At 37.2% G+C, this 8,763-nt stretch overlaps 1 protein-coding gene across 1 annotated transcript; it reads left to right on the top strand.

Annotated features, from left to right (window-relative positions):
* Positions 1 to 79: 79 nt before the first annotated feature.
* On the top strand, positions 80 to 8,517 carry LOC105247881. Its single transcript, XM_011252334.3, has 11 exons — positions 80 to 485; positions 2,441 to 2,482; positions 2,562 to 2,662; positions 3,324 to 3,411; positions 3,497 to 3,560; positions 3,698 to 3,918; positions 4,015 to 4,155; positions 4,386 to 4,547; positions 4,688 to 4,873; positions 4,980 to 5,045; positions 6,103 to 8,517. Exons 1-11 carry the CDS (start codon positions 423 to 425, stop codon positions 7,696 to 7,698), a joined length of 2,730 nt encoding a protein of 909 aa, XP_011250636.1. The 5' UTR covers positions 80 to 422; the 3' UTR covers positions 7,699 to 8,517.
* Positions 8,518 to 8,763: the final 246 nt, after the last annotated feature.

Consider the following 8,763-nt stretch of genomic DNA (forward strand, 5'->3'; position numbering starts at 1 on the left):
ACGAGAGAACACGGATCGCCGAGAGGGAGGCGGCGAGGGAAGAGGACGCAGGCAGAAGGAGAGAAACGCAACGGGCGAGAGCGAGGTGGAACGTGCCGACTGACGGCCGCCAGAGTTTGCGTGGTGCGGGTAGCGTCGACAGTAGTGTGCGAGTGCGTGCGAACGAGCGACGTGCGCGGCCGCCGTCGATCGTCGCGCGGCCGCGGGTGCTGCCAGTGCTGCTGATTCCGCTTCGTCGTCGTCAGCTGAGTCCAGAGAGTGCGTCTGTCCGGTGCGGTGCGCGTGTGGTGTCGAGTGTTGAGCAGGATCCGCACAAGAGTATCGACCAGGATCCGGAGCGTGTCCGGCTGTTCTCGTCGCCGGTGCCGACAAAGTCCGGGATATCCCTCGCTTCTCCAGAAAGGCGACAGCCCACCGCGAGAATGGCGGGCAACGGCGTCCCGGTCCTCCTCATCACCGCGAACGTCGGCAGCATCTTCGAGGAGGTACGTTTGACATTTGCACGCGTGACGTTTGGTCGCGAGGCGCGGCCGATCGATCGATCTCGTTCTCGCTTTCGTCGATTTCGCGCCGATATCGCTCGTCCCCTAAGTCGACCTACTTGCCCATCCTCGTCGTCGTCGTCGTCGTCGCCGGTTTAACCTGAGGCGTAACGGATTTCGCGTATCCGTGTGTGTTTTGTACACATACGGCAGTCGTTGTTTAGCACATGTGCCGAGCGATCGGTTCTGTCGAGGAGAGAAAAATGTCAGTCCGATGACATTTCGAGTCCGCTTTCAAAATTTCTCTCTTTCTCGGTCTCTCTCTTTCTCCCTCTTTTCTTTTCCCTCGCTTGCACAATCATATTCAAACGCGCGTTTCTTTCGTTTCGAGACGCTAAGTCCGTCAGATGTCGACGTAATGTGACTTTATTAGGAGATCCTTTGAACTCGGGCTTATTTGTTTGAAGAAATTTTGCGTGTAAATAGAAACCCGAGCCGGGAGACTCCACGATTCGCTGTCACTTTGATCGTATTTCTGGTTGCATGCAATATATATGTGACATCTTGAAGCGTACTCGATCATTTAAAGCGTTACATTTGTTTCTTTCTTGAATGCGGGTAATTTTGAAAAGTCCAATGAGAAGAAATTTATATTTCGGAGTCTCCCTAAGTTTTCAATACTTCTTTTTATCACTTCTTATTATTGCCACGTGTTTGAAAAGCGCGATGACGAATATTCACGATAATTCCTCGTATGACATTAACGATCGGATAATATAATACCGCGGAATGAATCACACGCACACATCAAAGGAATTATGTAATTCGAAAAAGTATGCGAAAAATATGTTTGCTAGTTTGATTCTGAAATAAAACGTCACCGTTGTTTCTCGAGCAGCAGCCTCTTTCGAATCGGAGAAGAGAAACTTTATCCTATCAAAATCAATTATTAAGTCGAGAGAAATTAGAGATTTTTGAATTGATAAAGAAAATAATTTATTCATAAATGAAGGAAGGGATGGAATGCCAAGTTTCAAGTTTAAAGCTCAAAAATTATTCTAAAAAAATTAAGTTTATAAAAGAAATAAAAGTTAAAAAGTAGAGAAAATGTAAAAAATAAAGAAGCAATAGCTTGAATAATAAAATAAAAAAAGATAATTGTTTTATTAAAAAGTTTGATTTATATAAAAGACAAATAAATATAAAATTATTAATTTCTACAAAAAATCAGATAATAAAAAAGTCATTTAAAAAAATAGATAAAATTGAAAATAATAATAAATTAAAAGGAATAAAAAATTTAGTAAGTATATTCAAAAAAAATAGAAATTAAGTTTTAAATTATAATAATTTTTAGAATTATTTAAAAAATTTGTAAAAGTATATTTTAACGTGTGAATGCATTTAAATTTTTTTCGTTGATTGAAAAATACAAACTCGCGTCAATTTTAATTTCAATAATCAACCAAAAACGACTAATAAAAATATTCCGATAAAAAGAGGGGAATAAATATACAAGATAACGAAAGATTTTCTCCCTGCGAGGGAATTTTTCTCTCCGTGTCATCGTGAAAGAATCAAGAAACAACGCATCATCGTATCTTTCGCTCGCTAAGACGTTTGTTGATATTTCCATCCCGGTACTAATTTCCTCGCATGATCGAACGTATGTACGTGTGCATTTTTATCGAAACACCTACGTTACGTACTACGCTTGTTTATACCGGATTCGCGCGCGATGATCGATTATCGTATCATTTATGCGAAATGCGAAGGAGAGAATTTTATCGCCGTAATAAGGGGAGAAAGATGAGCCGGGATATCGGTATCCTTGCGTGACGTTAACGGTATCTATTAATATATCCACGCGCCGTCCAACATCTCATTAAGCTCTTGTTTAAAGTGCACCAGGTATGAAGGTTTCGTGAGACTGATATCACTGATTTTTCTCCTTGCAGCCTAGTGTCATGCTAAAGATATGGACGGAGGAATTTTTATCCGTAAGTATATTCCTTTACGCGATACGTCAACAAGAAGGCGCGCTCTGGGTTTGTGCTTACGTGCAAATTGCCTTTTCAGACCATATCGAAACTAGATCCGAAATTTATAGCACTGCACTGCCAAGAAGTAGGTGGAAAAAATTACGAGCAGAGCATGAGGCACGTCGAAGACTTTGTTAGGTAAATCTCTCGCGTTTTGCGACCTATAAATTAGTCTACTTGTCGTTTCCAATATAAAGAAAATTTGCAGAAAAATTTCAAATATTATTAGAAATATTATTAAAATGCAATATGAACTTCTTTCCTAGATTTTTCAAACGCTTTATACAATTAGTGGTGCTTCTTGGAAGGTTTCCAGAAACTACAATATTTGACTCTAATTCAATTATTCGGATAAGAGCCTACACATTTGCCTGTTAAACTTGTTTGTAGAAATCTTCCGATAGTTACCTATAACATTCTCACTTTTGATTCTTATCACTGTGTTGATAGTGTAAACAAATCCTTTATAAACCATAGCGTAAAGTAGCAAATAGCTCTCCCTTTCCACACACTCGATATATCGAATATAATTTAACGCATAACTGGCAAAAAGGCGCAAAAATAGACGTATCATAATATCACGCGTAGCTCTATAGTTGAGTGAGCCGCTTCAAAAGATGATTGTATGATATTAATAGGGGAGAAATTCATATATACGTATTAAAAAAATATATATACATATATATAAAGTTGTTTAAAACTGCATAAAAGAATTGTTTACGTTTATCCATAAAGTTTATAAATTTAATTTCATACGAAATATAATTTATAATTTGACATATAAATATTGTTTGCGTAGATTACTTATGTCATCGGAAGAATTAAGATTGTTTGACAAAATCAGAGTATTTCTTGATGAGGATTATTCATCCGCTGAACATTTCACAGTGAGTTGAAGAATATGTACTATTAATTATGCTTAATTAATCGATTCTTCAAGAACAATATTCTTATCAAGATTATTTTTTACAGGCTCTAGGAAATTTCTATTTCGTACATGAGTCCTTAAGCGATGTTTTATTATGGGATTTTAACGGTACGTTGCGTATAATTTTCTTTCCAATAATTATCTCAATAATTATCTCAATGATCCACTAGTTATCTAAAAAAAAGAATAAATAGATAGAAATAAATAGATATAAATATTATCTTTTCTACTTATCTGTATTTTAGAATGTACTTTTATACCGGTAAATGGAAAGGAAGTTCATTCTGGCAACATAGAAGCAGTTACAACCAAAGAAAAAGCCAAGTTTCCTCAAGAATTTTTCCCAGAATGCAAATGGTCCAGGAAAGGTTTCCTACGGACTCGATGGAATATTAGTGGAACAATTTTTGATCTCATAAACATACACTTATTTCACGACGCGAGCAATTTTATTGCTATGGAGACGGTAAAGAATATTCTTCAAGACGAATATGATCCTCTACATCATTATGTATATATGCGTGTATATATGATTTATTTTTTTTAATCTCTTTACACACAGTTCCCATCGGTATACAGTAAAACGCGCAGAAGAGCGCTCGAGCACACATTAGATAAATTTCATAACGACAAGTATCCAAATGTGCCGTATTTTTTATTTGGCGACTTTAATTTTAGGACGGACACGGCAAGCGTGATAAAGGTGAGACTCGTCAGCAATTACGATAATATGGAATAAAAAAACAAGGAGGGAATTAAATATCCATTTGCGTTTCATATAAACTTAATTAAAATGATACATGTATTGTTTTTAAAAATAATATATCTAGTGATACACAAACGTACTTTACTTTCCATGTATTATGGTACACGCCAATGAAGCAATTCTATTAAATTCCAATATATTACAGCACTTTAATTTGTCTTTAATAGAAACTGACAGAAGATACTCAAGAAAGGAGGTTATCGAATAAAGGAAATATTTCTAAATTGCAATTTCACAATAGAGACGATGATCTCATATTAACGTTAGGGAAAAAGGAATTTTCACATTATGAACATCAAAATGTTTTCATGAAGAATGGCGGCGAATGGGTAAATATATATAATATATAATATAATATAAAATAAAACAAATTACTTATTATATTTATATTATATTATTTTATATTATATATTGTACTTATCAAGTCAGAGGATGTATTAATAATACAACTTTTAATATTTATTTGCAGTTACGCGAATATGACAAGGAACTTGGAGATTTTGAAGGACGGTTATTCGAGTTTCCAATCAATTTCGTGCCAAGTTATCCGTTTCAAGAAGATGTCAACGAGCCTGTGAATTACATGCAAACGAGAGTGCCGGCTTGGTGCGATCGGGTCTTGTTGAGTCCCTCTGCGAAAACACTAGTTCAAGATGTATGTATTTCTGTGAAATTTATATTCCTGATCACGCGCGACACGAAACGGTTCTAAAAATTGAAATCTATTGCCCAACGTGACTCCCGTATTTCTGTGTGTGCAGATTGACGTTTCCGAGGCAGTGGAATACGGTGTAATCGGCTCAACTACATGCATGGGTGATCACAAGGTAAGACAAGGATCCTTCAAAAAAAATTAGTACATTTTTCTTACATTTATAAAACGATACTGCGACATTTTTTACTTATTATATGCTGGGAACATGTATTTACACACTTCCTAGTTCTTATTCTGATGAACCATTCTTTCGATTATTATGGTGCAGCCTGTTTTTCTGGAGTTTCGAATGAATCTCTAAGCACTAAGGTACCTATCTATGAACTGTCTGTCTGTTCTTCTTATCTCTCGAATCCCCCACATCTCTTTCACGTCTCTTTATTCTGTTAGTATATTCCGTTATCTCGACAATAAACATATATAGGGGCTTGTTTAATGTAGCACACACGTAGTATATTCCAAAGAACTTTACTTCTACATTTTATACTTTGAATATCATTCTTATCACTATTACTATCATGGAATAATTGTACTGTTTCAATCTAATTGCCGATACGCATTGTAACGCTTGTTACGCACTTTTTTATCTTTTGTAATGCTGAATGATACTTTATTACATTATACATTGTACATAAATATATCGCAATTACATAAAAATAACACTTGTTACTGCATGATGCTATAAATATAATGAGAAACGATAATCAAACTCTCACAATAATTATATCAACCACAAAAATTAATAAATTAAAAATACATTGTTTTATAAAAAATAAATTTATCACATGTATAAAATATAATTTGCAGGTAATTATCACATTATTATTACAATAGATTTAATTGAATCATTAATCATGATAAATATCGCGACATAATTTTTCAGAGTAACACAAAAATTCTTGTCATAATAAAATCCGTATTACTATAATGCTTCAAAATATTGCAGTTTTAAAGTTTCACGCGTACATTTCATAATCGACGAATTTTACAGATTGAAAAGTACATTATTATGGCACATCATTATTTTTCTAAAACACATTAGTTTGAAACTGTCCCCCACATTCATAGATTTCCACACAGTACGCATCCTTCATATATCATCTTTATCATTCTCTTGCAATGATGCACAACGATACATAAAGATCCGTTATTCTTCTTGCCATTTACAGCCAGTCTACTTGAAGGCTAGTCTCATCTCGGACGCAGGTATGATAGATTGCTGCAGCTTGCCAATTGCACCTGAGTTTTGCTTCCGAGTGCCCAACAATTATCCGGAGTTGTTGTCCATGTTGCCTGGTTGCAATAGTTACGCTAACGCGCGCGCAGATTTTGTTGATCGTTCGTCTAATCTGTTGCACGCAATACCCATTAAGCATGATCCCTACACGCCAGATAGTATGGACAGTCCGAGTCCGAACACGCTTATGGCCTCCGGAGAGGTCCCGGATCTAGATACGGAGCACATCGACAATAACAATGTCGCGTCGTCCGCAACGCGATCGAACCAGATCACATCGAGACGTCTCATCGACCGAGCTGTATCACCGGCTCTGCTGAAATCCAGGCTGGAATTAATTGTGCAAAATAAGAAGCATGAGGACACGGATGTAGATGTCTCGGATATCAAGAGGAGTCCCAGCGAGTGCCATCTGCGTTCCTGGCCCGACACCGAGGATAAGCACTGGTGCGTGAGAAAAAACAGATGCAATAGTGACGTGTCCTGGCAACGATCCCACGTTTTAACGGAGGCGTGGATCCAAGGTAAGGGTCACCAGGGGTACCACTCCTTCAGTAATTTCGCGAATCAATCCTCCTCGAATTCAAGCCAGCCGGAGATCATCGACGGAATACCGCCTGATTTAATCATACCGCGAATAGCCATAATAAACGCGAGCAATTTCGAATCAAACGCGAGCTCCGTGTACTTCTACGATGACAGATTGAGCAATTATTCGGAAAATAAATTGAGCGCGTACTCGGACGGTCGCACGAAAACGCTGAGCGGCGAAGCCGTGAGTTCGGAAAAATCAGACGAGATCTGCGACAAGACGGACGAGGAAGGAAGTAACAGATTGACTTCCAATGCCGAGAGAATAGAAACTAAAAATACGTATTCGAAAGGTTCGAGCATCGAGTCGGCATCGAGCAAAAATTCGTACAGCAAAAAGGATAATGAAGAATTCATCGAGGACAAGTGCGACATGTGCAACGAGACGAAAAGTCAGATAATAGAAGCGCAAGCTCTCGTGAAAAGTACATCTCATACGAAAAACAACATCTTTCAGGATAGGACTAATGACGAAGTGATCATGGAGCGTGATATTCTGAACAAATCTTGTTTCGAAGACAAGAATACGCGATTCTCCGAAAATCAACCGAATTCTCAAACATTACAGAAGGTGTACGTGAATCACGATAAAGCCCACACGGATCCGAATGTAACGACGAAGGTGGAAGTCAACGATAAGTCGTACGAGAAACCCAGCTCGCAGACAGAGCCTCTCGGGGATCGAGACTGTGACAGCAATGTGATAAAGATATATTCAGACGTACAGGCGGATCATGCAGTAAGTCACGACGCAGAGATTATAAGTTGTGAGAATAAACAAAAGATGTGCACGAGAAGCAACTCTGTGCACAGTCAGGATATCAGTGATCACGCGGGGAATGCCAGGTTAAAGTTGAAAGCTTACAAAGTCACTGAACGATACAATATTATAGGGAAACGGACTAGATGTAAAAAGTGTTGTTGCGTAGTGTCGTGAGAGGATTCTCGCTTTAATCTGCCTTAGAATTTGTGTATAATGTTCCTCGTTTTATTTATCATATTGTGCCTGTAAAAATCAAGAGCAGAAAGAATCGATAATTTTCTCTCCTATCGAAAAATATTACGCGTGCGCAAGTCAGTAAAATCGTCGATATTTTCCGTTTTTTGAAAATGGCGATTACTCTTTTTTTTTTCTACTTGCACAGAATATTCCTTCGATAAATTTTGTTCCCTCGTTTTCCCTCCCTAGTACATTCTGTAGTGCTAAGTAGTAGTGGTAGCATTTATAATCGCATCACTCTCTGCTTAGTGAGACTATAATTTATTTTTAAACGGTGTGTATATTATTTTATCGTTGACGACATGCCTGATTAATTGCAATACATTCTTAGGCGTAGATCGTAATAATTAATAATGCAATTAATGGAAGGATACTACGAATTGTGAACAGACGCACTTTGTATATTTCATTGTCGAAGACATGAAAAGAAAAGGATCTTAATAAGATCTTAATAATCGAAGATTTGCTCTACCTTGCATGCCAGGAGAGACATTGTCGGCGTGAAATGATATTTTGCATGTGCATGATTTAACATCGACATTGATTTTACACATATTTCCTAGAAGATAGTATCCAAGTGATGCAAAATTCTGTTCCCTTCGTTGTACTTGTATATTTGTAACTAGTATAATCACACGTGACGTTACATAATGTCGCGTTATTTAGAACGTACGAATTTGTTAAGGAGTTAATAAGTTATGATAGATAGTTTTGCCGCTGTACAGTGTCAAATAATACGTACAAACTGATAAAGTCGTTACCGGTATATGATTTATGACTATACTTTTACGAGTCGAGCAGTCCTATTATGTTACTTTATTATGTTATTATAAATGATCTAAAAATCGTGCGTGGGATCCTCGATGCGCATGATCAAGAAAAATAATCGTCTTCAAGGAAATTATTACCTCGCAGTGTTCTTGTCCTTGATTCTGTTGCAATACATTATATTTTAATTGTAATTTGATTTTATAGATTTATTTATAGGTGTGAATACACATG

This window comes from Camponotus floridanus, unplaced genomic scaffold (assembly GCF_003227725.1).
Source record: "Camponotus floridanus strain SB8 unplaced genomic scaffold, Cflo_v7.5 scaffold119, whole genome shotgun sequence".
NCBI lineage: Eukaryota > Metazoa > Arthropoda > Insecta > Hymenoptera > Formicidae > Camponotus > Camponotus floridanus.